The sequence below is a fragment of the Typopeltis vanoorti genome, chromosome 18 (genome assembly GCF_054136105.1).
Source record: "Typopeltis vanoorti isolate ZY-2024b chromosome 18, IOZ_Tvanoo_1.0, whole genome shotgun sequence".
NCBI lineage: Eukaryota > Metazoa > Arthropoda > Arachnida > Uropygi > Thelyphonidae > Typopeltis > Typopeltis vanoorti.
In genome coordinates this window covers 61,658,367-61,676,348 of record NC_143566.1, presented here as the reverse complement: position 1 = coordinate 61,676,348, position 17,982 = coordinate 61,658,367, and the positions used below count along the sequence as shown (strand labels likewise).

Genomic DNA, 17,982 nt, shown 5'->3' with positions numbered 1-17,982 from the left:
AGTTGGTGGATTAAGTAGTGGAGAGAGAGTTGTAAACTAGGTGCCGTCCCTGAGTTTTTGGACTCCTTGGAGATGTCATATAATAATAATAATAAATGTAAGGACTTTTAATAATAATAATAATGTTTATCGTCAAATACTTACCTCTAACAATTCATCTGCTATCTTAATGCGTCCATCTTTTGCTGCATTTCCATTTGGGTGCATACCACAGACAAATACACTCATCTTTGTCCGGTCCTTATTGCCAGCTAAACTAAGACCCAATCGATTAGTTCCTTTCTGTAGTTCCACTATTATTAATTCACCTTTGAGTTCTCCATACTTCTTTTGAATTTTTTCTTTCAAAAAAATATAAAATAACATTATTTCAAACTCAATGCAAATTTTAAAAATTCTTAAAATAATTAAAATATTTTCAGTTTTTAAAAATGGATTCAAATTAATTAGTAGATTACCGATATTTCAAACTCTAATATACATACAGATATCTGCTGTTTCCTCCTGCATAATTACCATCTTCAAATCTCTGTACTGCCTATTCAATGTGTTGAAAGGTTCACTGATAGTGAACCTATTTTAATGGGAAACATGATCAGCTCTATATCTATAATCAGTTATATCAATCAAATGAGCATATTCAAGGTCTGGTCTGCCTGTTTTGTAGAAAGAAAAACCTTGTCATCTCCATCTATAACTGGCTAACTTACCTCTGTCTGAAAACAAGTTAATAATAGTCTAACCACCACAGAATCAGAATATGAACTTGAGGTGTCATTCCCAACCAAGCGATGTGTGATAAAATCACACGCCATGGAGATCCCTTCTTGCATTATAAATTTGTATATATATTAATATATACTTCAATTAAAACTAAAAGGACTGCTTCAGATAAAATGTGCATACTTGCTTGAAGATAAAGAAATGGTAACATAACCATACACAGATAATACAGATAGAAATTTGAAACTTAAATTATTTCCTGGTACAAAATATCAATTCTTAAACAAAAAAAATGAGAAAGTGAACACAACAGTTGGGATGCATTCTTTACAGGATGGATAATGTTTGATTAAGACTTTACTAATATCAATATTAATTAATAATATTGATATTAATAAATATCAATATTTATTGATATTAGTAGACAATTTTTATTAGACAATTACTACTTCTAATTATACACACACACAAAACATGGCATTAATTACAATGAAATGCAATGACATCCTATCTCCTAATATCCAACCCTTTCAAACTCTGATCTAACATTAAAAAACTAACTAATCTATTATTTGTTATAGGCAGCTTACCAATTATTACAGCAATGAACCCTGTCAACATCAGAAAATTCCATGTGTTGAATGTTCCAAGGGTCATTATTTGAAATTTTACTGATTATTTTACCCATTCTACCAATATCTAACATCACAAAAATCAACTGTATTCAATTGTATTCAGTTATTTGCAGCTTAGTCAATTATTTGAACACCAAACCCACCTCCCTAGAAATGAATAAGGAATCATTTCTTATATCATTTAACCCACTGTATCTGAATGCCAATATACTTTTTGTTGCTGTCAACAATAAACACTAATAACAATTCATAATTTTCAATGCCATTTAATTTCAAGGTCAAAATATATTTCAATATAATCATGACAAAGTCACATAGGCAAAGTGTATATTAGATCAAACATTATTTCAAAGCTGAATGTTTGTAGAAACTATGAAAGTTTGGTAAAACTGACCTGAGAACTTACGAGAATGCAATCATTGCCGTTGGAGTTGCCTTAGCTTGCACTACTTAAAAAACATGAGCACTGACCAAGCATCCATATATTTGCCTTTTATTAGTGCAGTTTTTAAGGTTTCACTGGCCTGACAGTTGTTTCAAACTGATTGGTTCTCTTTTAGAGGCCAGGCAGAAACCTTAAGAAGCAAAAACTCTCATTTAATACTAAGGAAATCAAATGTCAGAGAAATGTATTTTCAGAAATGTCAGAGAATGTACAAACATTCAGCTTTGAAATAATGTTGGATCTAATATCCACTTTGCCTATATAATTTTACATTGCTGAAATGATGCCATATGGCTTTTCCTTTAAAAAAAAAAAAAAATCAGCTAATGCCTTTTTATTCCTGTATAGGGAGTAGGCGAGGCTGTTTTATACCCATCTAACTTTTGGAGACTGAGTGGGCAGTTCAATCTCCACTGGTACTCAACCAGAGATAGCTGGTCCAAAGCTATCACTAATGAAGCAGCATGCAGTGAAGAAGAGATGGTTCAACAAGTGCCGTCATCTCCTGGTCCCTAACCATAACACAATATTTAATGTCTGAAATAATGTGGGTTCTACGGTCAATTTTCTTGAGTTTACGGGAAGAAAAATCCGCTTGCCCATGCCAGAGATTGACTAACTCGGGAACCGGTCAAAAAAAGGCTTAGAAAAATTTCCTCTAGTCACAAACTAGATTCGAAAGCAAGTCTCTTTTCGTGCGGTCAAACGCTGTGGTGTGAAAATCCTACATCCACTGAGCTATACAGGCAATTGGCTCTTTCTTTAGTAATGATAAAATCAATTGTCATTCAAAAGTCCAGGACAATAAACAACTGTTTCTCAAGTGCACAAATAAGTATGATCTTCTAAATAGCAATCTTTACTCTGTTATTATACATGCAAAAATTGTGGAGAACAATAACAGATCTCATGTAGGCTTGCAAGATTCAAATGGACTGAGTGAGTGGGCAAGTGATACTACAGTATGATGTTGCAAAAGCATAAGATCTGAAAATCAAAGATGGATTATAAAATATACATTAGTTGGGGGGGGATGTATTGAAGTGATGGAAGAGTAAGGGATCTTGGAGGAGGTCATGGTGAATAAGGACCTGAAATTTAGGGGACACAATCCTAAAATTGTGAGGAAATTTTACATAGAATGGAAAAAATAGAGGTAGAAGAAGAGATCATCTCTAGCTGTATAAGGAGGATGTGAGCAAAGAAGTAAAAAGAAGTCTTTTTTTTTTTTATGTTGAGAGAGGGGCCAGTGAGTGGGAAGTATTACCTGAGTGTGTGGTGAGTGAAAAAACACTGAGTTTAAGGCAGCACAATTTGATAAGCTGTGTGTATGATATGATGAAGTCTATGGCACTATGAAGTCTGATAATAATATCAGTACTAATTTTGGTTAAAATGTTTTGATGAACAGTGACAGGAAGTATACTATACCTATATATATATAGGTATAGTATAATCAGCAGCATTTATAAAGATATCGAACTGGAAGAAAAATCTACACATCTCCATGAAGTTCAAATACTGATTACAAGAAGCCTACACTAACCATTATTTACACAATACCTATCATACTTCTCCTTGAACTCCACTCATTCAACATTCTCCAAGCAAAAGGAAAGTTGCTTCATTCTTGCTAATCGCATTCCTTAATTTCTTCTGTGTGTGTGTGTACACACACACACACACACACACACACAGGTGGCAATAAATTTACTTTCCCTCTTTGGAGGTATCTGTAGCTAAAACTAGTATACGGAATGAGACTACATTTTATATTGAGACTTTCGAAGGCATGGGGAGATGAATTCCGCGAAAAAAAGATTTAGTACTAAAAGTCGCCGATAGGGGAAATTTTGGTGGCAGGGCCGAAAGCAGTCAAATATTTGCAGTAAACTCAAGTAAAAAGGATTACACAAATTTTACTGTGCATACGTGACAGCAGCACCACCAATTCCACTTAAAAAGGGATTGGGAACGTTCAGACAGTTATTCAAATGACTGACGAATTGTGCTCCATATGCATCCTATCTTGCCTCAGCGTGCTTTACTGCTTTACTTGTTAAGTTGTTTTACCTTAAACAGTGCAATGCCGTAGCGGCCCTTCGGGAATTTAGAAGGCTTCATAATCTGCGTATACAGGTCCTATGTCAGCTGTAGCACTGAGAGCTATGATTAAGAAGTTTGAAGAAACTGGATCACTTGGAGTTAGACATGGCAGAGGATGGAAAGCAATGCAAGAAGAGACAGTAACAGACATTGCTGCACATTGAAAATCGTGTACTTGGTCCAGGGGACCCCGATTCTGATGAATAAAACATTATTTCCTGTGAGTTCAATTACTACATTAATTTCTGTGTCTCTCTCAAGTTTTAGTTTAATTATTATTCTTATTATCATTGTAACTTGCCACATATCCAGCTGGAATGAGTGACGTGGCTGTCACTTACACTGTCAAAATGTTATTATTCCATTTTATCTGCATTTAATGTAATTATCTGCTTGTTTTCGGCTCCGCCCGCACCAAAACTTCCCCTATCGGCAACTTTTGGAACTAAATCTTTTTTTCGCAGAAATCATCTCCCCATGCCTTCAAAAGTATCAATATAAAATTTGGTCTCATTCTGTTTATTGGTTTTAGCTACAGATGCCTCCAAAGAGGGAAAGTTATTTTACACCCACCCTGCATACATATATATATATATATATATATGCGAAAAGTTTTTTACCTTGGGGATAATATATATTAATGATACCAAGTAATTTTATAAACTTGGTTTTTTCACTCCTTCTCCCAAGTAAGCAAAACAGTTAAATTTGCGCCTGAATGTAGTTCAAGTCTAAAGGTAGTGCAACACCAGGGCAACTCACTGTAAAGGTGGTTAAAGTTCTGATCACTATTCTTAGTATTTCCCATAATGTAAAACACATCTCACTAAGAGATGTATACTGTTATACATTATGGGTGGGGGGGGGTCACTACCCAGACCGGTTTCAACCTTTTTTGAGGTCTCCTCAGTGAGTAGCTAGACCCTGAAATACCAAGGTTTTTAGTAATACAGGGCCTTATCAACTTTACCTATACAAGTTGCTACAAGGTGCTTTTACTTTGAATAAGAAACTCTGGATGAGATAAAGATGTGAAAAGTTTTTTACCTTGGGGATAACATATATTAAGGATAACAAGTAATTTTATAAACTTGGTTTTTTTAAAATTACTTGGTATCCTTAACCTCATTTATTATGCTCCCCAATATTCAATTTCTTGATGTCACAATGATGAAGAAAGTGGTTAATATACAGCCTGTTACTGACATTGTCAGCTTCATGGCTATCATTACATCTCTTATTTCTGTAACAGATTTCCATGTTGTGATCTGTCTAATACCTTTGCAAACTTCAACACTATCACAATGTAGACATTTGCTTTATTTTATCCAACACAACTGTCTTTATTATATCTAAGTAAATTACTAAAGTAAAGCTTCCTCCTCACAAAGCCATACTGTCTCCTCACAGTGACACATTACTATCCACACATTCATGAACCTGGCTTTAAACAGCTTTACAAATGCCTTAATCATCACTACTGAAGTACTGACTAGTCTATAGTTTGCTACCTCTGTCTCAGGGCCTTCTTTATGTAAGGGAAATATTATCCTCGATGTTACCCTGTCAGAACTAAAACTAATTAAACAGCTTTGTCAAAAACACTGCCAATTCTTCTGCACTTTATGATAATACACATGAAGATATCCTACAGCAGTATTCACATCAAGATTCTGTAATATCCTGAACATTTACAGTTCAATTACCTTCATTGTTCCATCCATCCCTATCATATCAGTCACTACATTATATTCACCTGGATGCCACAACCTTGCAAAATAATCACACAGTGCTTCAATTATTTCATCTACATAAAGTTATCCTTTCTTTATCATAATGTAGCAAAATCAATCTTTATGATTTCCCCTGACTTGCTCAGCTAAATTCTCTCACATAATCTATTTTCAATCATCTTGCCTATACTCCTCACAAACTTGCTGATCATGTTTTTTTTTTTTTTTAAAGCAGCCCCTCGCTTACTGATGCTATCCATTCATTTACCAGCCCCCTCAACTTGGTAAGAAAAGTAAATCATACTTGCCAAGAAATTATATGCTGTTTTCAAATGTACTTTCATTTCTGGGCACACTCATCACATGTCTTTCTTTGGGCTATCCATACTTTACTTCTGTCATAAGCTTATACACACGCACGCACATACACAGACCAGAACATATACAATAAGACTTATCCTCACTTAACACAAACACCAGGTGCTAATGGCTACCTAAATAACAGAGCAATAACAATAAGCATTTGCTATGATGAACAAGCCTTAAGAATCAATTAAAAATTAATTATTAGCAAAACATTTATAAATAACACAAAAAACTCTACAAGATTATACTTATGATTCCAAAAGGAAAGAAACACAGAACTGATTTTCCATAATTACTGAATCTGATAAGCCAAATTCAATAATTATAGGAAATCAAGACATTCTGATTGTATCCTGGATACATTCCATAGAAATGCTTGGAAAATTACCTTTTCTTTACATTGTACCACAAGCTGGCACAAATGCAAATTTAAAGAAGCCAGTGAGATCTTTCAACCACCCTAATTTCAGCAGTAATGATGGTCTAAAAACATCCATACTGTAAAGTCCATATTCAATCTTACATGATGTCTTAATTTATGTAACAGGACTAGGTCAACCAGTTGAGTAATAATATTGAATAATAACCTCAACAATTATTATTTTGAATACACTTCAACGCTACTATCACACATACCTAACAATAACAAGTCTTAGGACTCTTATAAACATAGAATACTGGTAGCATTAAACCCATGTCTGCTAAACCAGAACTAATGGATAACAGAACTCAAATGTACTCCACTATCCTTAACTTTTCATGTATTGTGTGTGTATACTCCAGATATCCTTAATAATGAAGGTCAAAAACATCATATAATTAGTATAGTATAGTTCGTCACCTCTCACATGGCAGAAGAAGGCAAATCTATTCTGATAATAGGGTAATCAATGTGTTTTGTGAGATGAGTGTTTATTATTACGTGTTAGAAATTAACTTTTCTTTTATGAATATTCTAGTTTTTAAAGTGGTAACTATTTTGCTTGTACAACAGTTGGAAATTTTTCAGTATAAAGTATTTCAGTATTTCATATGATTTCGTGTGTTGGTGAAAAGTTCATACATTGCTTTATTCCTGTCTTCCCTTCAACACGAATTGACTCTTCTTGGCACTGTGCCAGCTAAGGTTCTCTCAACTGCAGGCAGACTATAATGAAAGCTATTGATCAAAAAAAAGACTACTACCACTACTTATCAGTCTCCATAAGTAATAATACTGCAATCTACAAACAGTGGAAACTACAGCAGCAGTCCCCACAATTTCGCTGTAATGAGTGCTGATGACGATGTAATAATGACAGTCCGTGAACAAACTTTTGATTTCTTATGCTTGGATAAAATAAAATAAAATATGATTTGTTGTCAAGTATAATTTACCCACTTAATTTTTAATACTGACTTTGGGTATACAATCTGGTGCTACTTACCTCAAACATCCTGTGATCATTTCTCAAAAAACTGTTAAACAACCTTACCTTACAGTTTCTAAGTTTACTACTATTATTATTATCATCATCTGACCTCCATGGAGTCAGAGGCTCATCATGGGATGTACACACCATTGCACACAATGCTCATCCAACCCTTGCCTTAAACTGATTCAATGTATCTACATTTACAACATACTCAGGCAATTCATTCCACCCACCAACCACTCTCCATGCAAAGAACCTTTTCCTCACTCCTCTGCTCACACCCTCCTTATACAGTTTCCAGTGATGGCCTCTTGTTCTACACCCCCTTTTGATTAGCTTTGTGTGTAACAGTATGCACTTCCTGCAATGGGTCTTCACTTCATGAAAGTCTGATTTAATAATAATAATATACTGATGCAAGTCTTTTGTACACGTAGTCCTAAAGCAGCAGCTATCTATATATTTTATCCTGTTGGTCTATCCCTCAAAAGATAGCTCTCAAATGTATTGCATCCCACAATCCTACTATTGCCTTCCTGTTGACATTCTAATCCCAAAGAGTGATTTTTTTTTAGGAAGGATAACTTTAAAGAATAGCAGGAAGGTGATAGAGATGACAATAGTTGAAGTACTGAATGACTGCTTGTGAGGACGATGACAATTCTTTTCCTATTATCAGCAATAATCCTCCAATATATATTAGCAATATATATACACACAGCAATCCCTCGATTAATGCACCTAATGCATTCTTTAAAATGATTGTATTAATCGAAAACACACTAATCAAATATAATAACCTATGGACAAAAGTATAATTCGTTAAAATTAAACATATTTGGTCATTTGAAAGTTAAGCATAAAAAACTTATTGTTTAATACTGACCATATACAAATATTTTAACATTCTTTGCCTACCAGTTTCGCTAGCAAACTGTCTAGCTTTTTCAAGGCGTTGACGGAAAAGTATAAAAAATACTAGTAAATGCAAATTGAAAGGAACATAAAAACGTTGTAAACACTCTAGTAGCTAAGGTTGCACATTCGCGTGACAGAGACTGAGTGGACTTATTGTTCTTAATCATTATCACACATGCATGTTTGTTGTAAACACATAATGTGATTACTAGCTAGCTGTAGTTCAGATGGATTTAGAGATAGGATGAGGTTTTTCCATGAACTGTTAAGAATAGTACCCTGGTTTCTGTTGAGGTTTCTGCCAGTTTTTAACACTACTGTAGCTTCCTTGAATAAAAGATGTCTATAATCGTTGTCTAAATATGGCGTGGAGCTATTTTGCCACTCTTTCATGTGGTTAGATATACAGAAATGATGCTAAGCCGGAAGAAATACTTCTGTTGTGGTTTACATCACCAACGTGCTCTCTCTCTCTGTCTGATCTCCAAATTCCGTGAAGTTTGTCTGATGTAGGCGAGACCACAGGAGCAAGGAATGTAATATACTCCTGGATATTTGTAGAATGGCACCTTGTCTTTTGGCGATCCTAAAAAATGTTTGATGCTGGTGGTTGGTTTGAAGATCACTCTGATGTTGTGGGCTTTTAGTATTCTGGCTATTTGATAAGAAATTGACTTGATGAAGGGAATCACTACAGTAGAAATGTACTGGGAGTTTGGTTCTTCTTATCTGGGGTTGTCACCCTATAGATATTTTTAGATGATGTTCGGAGGGTATCCATTTTGTGATAATGTTTTGGCTATTAGTGAGATTTCAGTCTGTGTATCCTCCTCTTCTGATATAAACTTATGTGCATCACAAGACACACAAACTAAGCATTATCCATATGATGAAAACTAGAGCACATAAGTTTATATCAGAAGAGGAGGATATATCACTAATAGCCAAAACATTATCACAAAATGAATACCCTCCGAACATCATCAAAAAATATCTATACAGTGACAACCCCAGACAAGAAGAACCAAACACCCAGCACATTTCTACTGTAGTGATTCCCTTCTTTAAGTCAATTTCTTATCAAATAGCCAGAATACTAAAAGCCCACAACATCAGAGTGATCTTCAAACCAACCACCAGCATCAAACATTTTTTAGGATCACCAAAAGACAAGGTATCATTCTACAAATATCCAGGAATATATTACATTCCTTGCTCCTGTGGTCTCGCTTACATCAGACAAACTTCACGGAGTTTGGAGATCAGACAGAAAGAGCACGTTGGTGATGTAAACCACAACAGAAGTATTTCTTCTGACTTAGCACATCATTTCTGTATGTCTAACCATACGAGAGAGTGGCAAAATAGCTCCATGCCATATTTAGACGACAATTATAGACATTGTTTATTCAAGGAAGCCGCAGTAGTGTTAAAAACTGGCAGAAACCTCAACAGAAACCAGGGTACTATTCTTAACAGTTCATGGAAAAACCTCATCCTCTCTCTAAATCCATCTCAACTACAGCTAGCTAGTAATCACATTATGCGTTTACAACAAACATGCATGTGTGATAATGATTAAGAACAATAAGTCCACTCAGTCTCTGTCACGTGAATGTGCAACCTTAGCTACTAGAGTGTTTACAACGTTTTTATGTTCCTTTCAATTTGCATTTACTAGTATTTTTTATACTTTTCCGTCAACGCCTTGAAAAAGCTAGACAGTTTGCTAGCGAAACTGGTAGGCAAAGAATGTTAAAATATTTATATATGGTCAGTAATAAACAATAAGTTTTTTATACTTAAGTATAATTCATACTTCAAATTTCTTTTTTGACCCTTATTTTTTTATAAAATAATTAGGACATGTGTCAGGGCCCAGTTAAAGGAAAACCATGCAGCTGCAAGACAACAACAAATATTCAGAATATAAATTTATTATTCTACTTCTTAACAAAGAATTGAGCTAACATAGTTTAGCGGGCAATGTTTCTTTTTTTCATACAATTGATGGAATGGCCCTATTGCCTCTTCTATCCTTCTGCAAATTTTACTGATTCTCTCTTCATCAGGGAGAGAGAATCAGTAGAATTGCTGCTTAAAAATTTTGATTGTACAAAAAATATTTTCAAACTGTTTCTGTGAAATCTCTTTTGGTTGACTGTCAGTGGTTAAATTTTCTTCATATTTTTCAGGATCTTCCTGCTGTGTATCTAAATTTAGCAGGTTGAAATCACTCAATTCCTCAGAATGAGATTAAATTAACTCTTGGACATTATCATTGTAAATCTCATCAAAACCCAGTTTATTATTATTATTTGTCACCTCCAGGGAGCCCAAAGACTCATCAAGGGAGAGCAACCACTCTACAACTCTAATTCCACTCACAATCCACCAGCTGACAGTTCACGCCCAATGTTGGCAATTTCCTCAAAAACATTATCAATTTCATTTGAAAAGCCTCTAAAATCATTTGCACAATGTGGAAGAATGTGCTTCCATATGGCTCGTATATTGCTAGCAGTAATTTCATTCGACTTTGCGACTTTATAACTTGGCTGATATTTCTTTGATTTGGCCAGAAATGTCTTGGAAGGAATTCGCTTCAAAAAAGGCTGCTTTCATTGACATTACACATTTGTTGGTCACAACAGCCCCCCCTTCTTCCACAATTTTCTTAAAAATCTCTGGATAATTTGCAGCCATCTCTTTATCTTCACTTGCAGTTTCGCCTGTGATTCAAACATTATGTAGGCTATTTCTCATTTTTTTTTTTTTTTTTTTGAAATGCTTAAAGCACTAGCATGGAATTATTCTTCTTTTCCATCATTGATAGCCCTTTCTCTCAAGGTTGCAAAGAGACTTAAATGCTTTTGATTTAATGAGGTCAGTGCTTAGCAGGATCCATTTTCAGTTACAATCTTCAATCCATGTAGAAAGAAGTCTCTCTAATTCAATCATCATAATGCTTTGATTTTTCTGCATGCATGATGAACTTGAAGCAGCCTTACCTTTCTCTTTGTATTCAGCAGCTTTGCTTAGAATTGCTCTATAGTTGATTCACTCATTTTATATTCTTGTCCTATCTTTTCTCCGGACTCACCTGGTTCATTTTTCTTTATTATTTCAAGTTTTTCTTCCAATGAGATTACTTTTCGAATCTTTTTCACACTTCCACTTTTTTTGCTCACTAATTCTTTTACTCATGATTAAAAATTGGTTAAATACTTTAAAATAAAAGTAAGGAAAACAATTGCAAAGGAGGCACAAGATATGATCAGCAAAATGCTATGTAATTAGCAGACGACATAAACTTTGGCAGTAAATTTGGAACACAGTGTACATGAAATAGTGTAGCATGCCATTAAAAAATAACTTTGTAAAATGTTTTAAATCGGTAACTAATTATTTCATCCTGGTGAGCGATTTGTTTGAAATAGCCATAAAAAAATGTATAGATAGAAAATTTTTAAAATCTGTAATATTTATTTTTAAGATGTATATAGGTACACTAATCGAATTTTAGAAGTGCATTAATTGCATTTCAGTATAGAAAAAAAAAAAAGATTCACTAATTGAAAATGCACTAATGGGAGATGCATTAATTGAGGGATTGCTGTATATATATCTTATCCTTCTTAACAGTCTAACTTTGTAACTATATCCTCCTTCATTAAGCATATCAAACTAATGCATATAATTCATGGTCAAGATGAAAACTAACAATGCCAGTAACTCCTCCTTATTCCTGGTGATTTTAGTATTAATATAGATGAATTGTATTATCCCTTTGGACCCAAAGAGTTTCTTTGCATCTGTTAATGATGTCAAATTCAGAACTGAAATCTAACTAAATTATTTCATCCTGGTGAGTGATTTTCTAAAATAGTTATCCATAAAAATATGCATAGATAGAAAATTTTTTTAAATCTGTAACATTTATTTTTTTTTATATAACATTTATCACTCACTCACATAAAGGGTTCCTGCACTCACTGACATCATTCTCCCACACAATGCCTAATTCGTCTGATTCTGCATTTCCATTCCCTCTGTGAACTGCACTTTCTCCAGATACCTATCTCAAAATCCATTAAACTGCAAGCTCCTTTGTTCGTTATATTTACTCAAAACATCTACAAACTGCAGAAAATTCCTTCCACATGCTGCGCATTGATTATTTGCATAACATGGCCTTCTTAACAATTTGCTCTTATCATACTTCAACAAAAGATTATTTCACTCTTCTTTTTCACTTCTTCCTGTAAGTTTTTCATATCTCCTCTCTCAATCTGTATTTATCACCTCTCAAATAATTCATATCTGCTGAAACTATTAACTCTTAGTTTTCCTATTTGCATTCTAACAGGAATCACTCACATCTCGAATCTTCACTCCATAAAAAAGAAATTTCATTACACTCTTCAATTATATTTTTTTTATCTTTAACTTCTCCCTCTCTTTGATGTTTGCCTTTGTCTTCTCCCATACCTTTCTTTCTTCTTTCTCTGCTCATAAAACAATTCTCCAGTTGCTTGAGCTTACACTATGTCCTGTGAAATACTTCATGTAAGCATGCTATTTCTTTCATTACTGCTATCTCAATATTCTCATCTTTCACCATTTCTAATACCTTTTTTTAATTCACCTTCCCATTATTCACCTTCATTCACTCCTGCAGTTGCATTCCTATCTGTCTGCATAATCACCTAGGTTCTTTTTCATATCCTTTGTCACTAAGTTGGTGATAGGAGTCTATCAGACATTTGTGGGGAAATACTGCACAGGCAAATAAACATTGGGAGAATGAGAAGTTTTCCAACTCCTAGAGTTTGTATATTTCAAATGCTGAAGTGAAAAGTGGATCCTCTTGCATGAAAGGTGGTGAATGAGTGAAATGTGCTTCCAGAGCAGATGGTGAGTATAATACCAAACAATTTCAAAGCAAAGCATGAGAGGTATTATAGTTTGTAGAGAATAAGTCTTATACTAATTCAAAGTTTTGGATTGTCATTTCCCATTTTAAAATTGTTTCAACAGTTATATTGCTACAGTACAGTTTAACATGATGGCTATTTTATAGAGCTTCTCTTTAATCAGATGAAGTACTATTATAAAACATTCTTATATGAGCACAAACTAAAACTTTCATTTCATTTACACCTTAACAATTTGGTGAAAATGTTTCAAAATTACAGAAAGTGATAACTCCACTCTGACTATTAACAAATTTAATAAAAGTTGGTAATTATAATTTCAACAAAAATCTGTCAGGTATTTCAATTCTGGTTTTCATCAGGCCATGTTTACAGAAAAATTAGCCAATACAAAATTATAATGTCTAGAGCACATAAAGCAAAGATGACTCTAGGCACAAATGCTGTGATGATGAATAATGCCACTATACAAACAAACACTTTTTTTAATTATTGTCTCTGAAACCTTTTCTAGTATGATAGCTATCTTACAACTTTATACCATTCTTAGGCTTTGAACGCTGTTTTGAAAGGCAATTTTCAATAAACACATTGACTGTGTTTCACTACCAGCACTCATTCCTTCAAGCAGTCCCAGTCACACTATTGGCACTTCAGCATAGGATAACAAGATACAGTTTTTCATTAATGTGCACTGAACTCAAAACGAGGAAGCAGAATACCAGATAGTCTCTTCAACTTCTCCACCAGAAAAGTTGAAGTTCAATGAAAATTTTGTTACATGCCTATTTTCATAAATGGGTATCAATCACCAATTGAATGTTTTGACATTGTCGGGAGAAGAAAATCCATCACAATGCTGACAAGAAAGTATCTGCACTAGAAAGTCAAAGCAAATTATCCACTTCTAACCACACTAATCTTCAAATTCAAACTTTCTTTTCAATGAAATATGAGTAGCCATCATACTGGCTATATGAATGAAATCTATCAAATAATTTATGCCTTTCATCCATGTTATTTCAATTTCAATGGACACTTTGCATCCATATTTAATGAAATGTAACCATGTCAAGGAGCTTCCATAGCTCAGTTGGTTTCAAGGGAGTCCTTTGGTTGGAAAGACCTGGGTTTGAATCCCATCTATGATATGAGGAACTAGATAACAGAAGTTTCTAGGAGAAAAAAATCCTCTGTCCCTGTATGAGACTGGCTAACTGACCTTTTACTGAAAAGCCCTGATATGGGTTCCTCATGCCATATACTGGATTCAAACTCAGGTCATGGATCTCTCTAAGATCCAAAATAACAAGACAGGAAGCATGTAAATGCCAGTATGGTGGTTGAAGGAAGATTGACAAGATTGACTTTTTCTTAAAAGTCATTAAGAAAATGTACTGCAAATTAATATTCTCTACAGAATGAAGAAATAATTCTCACTAAATGCAACACAATATGAAAATAAAAAAACAAGCACTGGTTGTTCTATGTAGCAAGAAATGCATACAAAATACTATCATCTTTTATTTTAACCAAAACAAACCAGGTTTCCCAGCACTTGTAGCTAGGTGCATCCATTAAGCATAATGCCTCCCCACACCATGACCCCAGCACTGCCATATCTATCCCATTCAAGAACATTTTCATGATGTTAAGTAGTACCACTTTCAAGCTAGATCAAGTGTCGTCTAAAATTGGAGAAAAGACTAAAACTCTCATCTATAAAAAGTCGTCATCATCATCATAACACTAATTACGGGTATAAACCATATCGGTCTGTTCTAGTCTCATTATCCATCCAATATCCTTTTTTGAGGGTCTACCCTGCCTTCTCTTTCCAATCAGTTTATATTTTAGTATTCGTTTAGGATGTCGGGTTGGCCATTCGGTTTACATGTTCAATCCATTTTTGTTTATAATTGTTTAGTTTTTCTTCTATTGATTTTGTTTTTAGTTCTTTTAAAATGTCTTCATTCCTTTTTTTGATCTAATGATGTGTATTTTGCAGTTCTTCTGATAAATCTCATTTCACTTGTTATTTTTTTGTTTATCTTGTTTATTTATTGCCCAAATTTCACTGCCATATAATAATGTAGGCACTGCTAAAGTATTCTATATTTTCAAGCATGTTTCTTTTTGTACTATATTTGGGTTAAGTGTTCTATTTATCAGGCCTATAATCTGTAAACATTTTGGAGTTTTTAATTTTATGTCTTTTTCTCCTTCATATGATATTTCGCATCCAAGATAACTGAAAGTATTTATCTGTTCTATTATTTTATTATTAATAACTATTTTGCTTCTAATGAGTTTGTCCACAAAATACCATTGTTTTAGTTTTATCTATGGAAATTTTCATTCCAAACTGTTCTACTATAATATTTAAATTATATATTGCTCTTTGTAAATTGTCTTCTTTATCTGATATTATTACCTGATCATCTGCAAATAATAGCATATTTATTTTGTTATTCTGGAAAATTTCTATACCTTGAATGTTTAAGGTGTTCCACTGTATTAACATTTCATTAATGTAAATATTGAAAAGCGTTGGAGACAGAGGGCCTTCCTGTCTTACTCCTTGGTTTATAGATTGTTTTTCAGAGAGCTTTTCATTTATTTTTATTTCATTATCTTTATATATATTCAATATTGCATGCAGCAAAATATTAGGTATATTTATTCTTTGTAATATATCAAACAGTATATATCCTTTTACTTTGTCAAATGCTTTTTCGTAATCTATAAACAAAAGATGAGTTTCCAAATTAAATTCTCTTCTCTTTTCTATAAATAGTTTTAAACAGAAAGCTGCATCCAATGTAGAGCGTCCCTTTTCTAAATCCATTTCGACATTCTAATAATATTTTTTTCACTGTATATTTTTTAGTTGTTCATTAAGTATTCTGCTATATATTTTGTAGCATCTATTCAATAAACTAATACCTCTGTAGTTAGCAGGTTTTGTTTTATCCCCTTTTTTTAAATATAGGTATTACTATGCTTGTATTCCATTCTATTTGTATTTGTCCATTTGTATATATTTTATTTAAAAATTTTAGTAATTTTTGATGAAATTTTTTTTCCAGCAAATTTATACAGTTCGGAGTTTATCCCATCTTCTAATGATTTGCCATTTTTTTATTTTATTTAGGTTGTCCTTTAAATCTTTCATTATTATTATCATTACAGGTATCTCCATGAAGTCAGTAGACTCATCGCAGGAGATCCAAACTAGCAAAACAATATCTATCATATCTCTTCGTCTATAAATGAATTATGAATTCATTTACAGACGAAGAACTCACAACTGAGTCAGGCAATGAATTCCACTCATTCACCACCCTCCAGGCAAAAAACCTCATTCTCACACCCTTGTTAACCACACTTTTCTTTAATTTCCAGGGATGACCTCTTGTTCGTCCATCACTATCACACAGCTGAAACATTTCCCCTGCATCAATCGTATAAAAATAAATCTTTTAGTAATTTAAATGTTTCTATCATATCCCCTCTTCACCACCTATCAACCAACCTCTGCAATTCACAAGCTCTCAATCTATCAATGTAGGGAGCATTTTTTACATCACTCACCAAACTAGTCACTCTCCTCTGAACTCTCTCCACAACCTCCTCATCTCCAAGGAATCCAGGCGACCAGACCTGAGCACAGTAATCCAAATGTGGAAGTATCAACACTTTATAAAGGGGAATAATAACCTCTTTATCTCTGGATGTTAGTGTGTTCCTCAATAACCATGTAATCCAAGAAATTGTGTAATCTTGGACACCTTAGCAATGTGTCCCCTGAACTTCATCTCCCTATCCACCAACCCCTAAGTCCCTAGCCTCATCAATCTCTTGGAGTACTGTTCCATCAATGTAGTACACAGCTGGTAATCTTTTAATCCCAAAATGCATAACCTTACACTTTTCTACGTTGAACTGACATCCATTACCCTTTGCCAGCTTATTTAAATCATCCCGCAAACTCTCAACATCAGCTTGATTTTTTATTGCACTACCCAACTTTGCACCATCGTTATTATAGTTAACGATTATTTTTATGTTTATTTAATGATTACATCATTATATTCATTGTCATCATATCATTTAAGGTATTTTGTAAGTTTCTGGTGTAATTATTTTTGATGCCAGTATTATCCGTCCAAAGATCTGTAAAGTAATCCAAGAATTCTTTTACGTCTATTTCACAATTTATATTTGCAGTTTCTTTTATATCTGCATTCTTGTGTTTTAGTATTTTGTATGCGCGGGATCTTACTTTGTATATGTCATTTTCTAGATATTATACAAATTTTTCCCAGCTTTCTCTGTGTCTCTTTCTGGTTTCTCTTTTGGCTATTGCTCGTATTTTTTTATATTCAATTTCATTTTGTTGTTTTTTGCTACTTAACCATCTTTTTATTTTCAATTATTGTTTTTATTTCATTGTCCCATATATGTGTAATTTTTTATTTTTATGATATTTTTTGTGTGTTCCTAGACTTTCATATGCTGCTGATGAGATAATTTCTTTTATATTATTCCATTATTTCTCAATGTCTTCATTTTCTTGTATTTTTTCTAAGAATTCTTAATCCTCTGTTGGTATAAATTTCTTATACTTGAATCATTTAGTACAGGCAAAACCTTAGTTTTGCCTGTACTAAATAGTGATCTGTGTCAATTTCTAGCCCTCTT

At 33.6% G+C, this 17,982-nt stretch overlaps 1 protein-coding gene across 3 annotated transcripts in view; it reads right to left on the bottom strand.

Annotated features, from left to right (window-relative positions):
* LOC150096712 (multiple PDZ domain protein-like) overlaps nucleotides 1-17,982 on the bottom strand; it is a 1,501,001-nt gene that overhangs the window by 301,938 nt on the left and 1,181,081 nt on the right. For all 3 annotated transcript variants that reach the window (XM_090408593.1, XM_090408594.1, XM_090408595.1), the window contains one exon: nucleotides 145-341. In XM_090408593.1, the coding sequence (XP_090264719.1) occupies nucleotides 145-341 (197 nt within the window). The remainder of the gene's footprint in view (nucleotides 1-144; nucleotides 342-17,982) is intronic.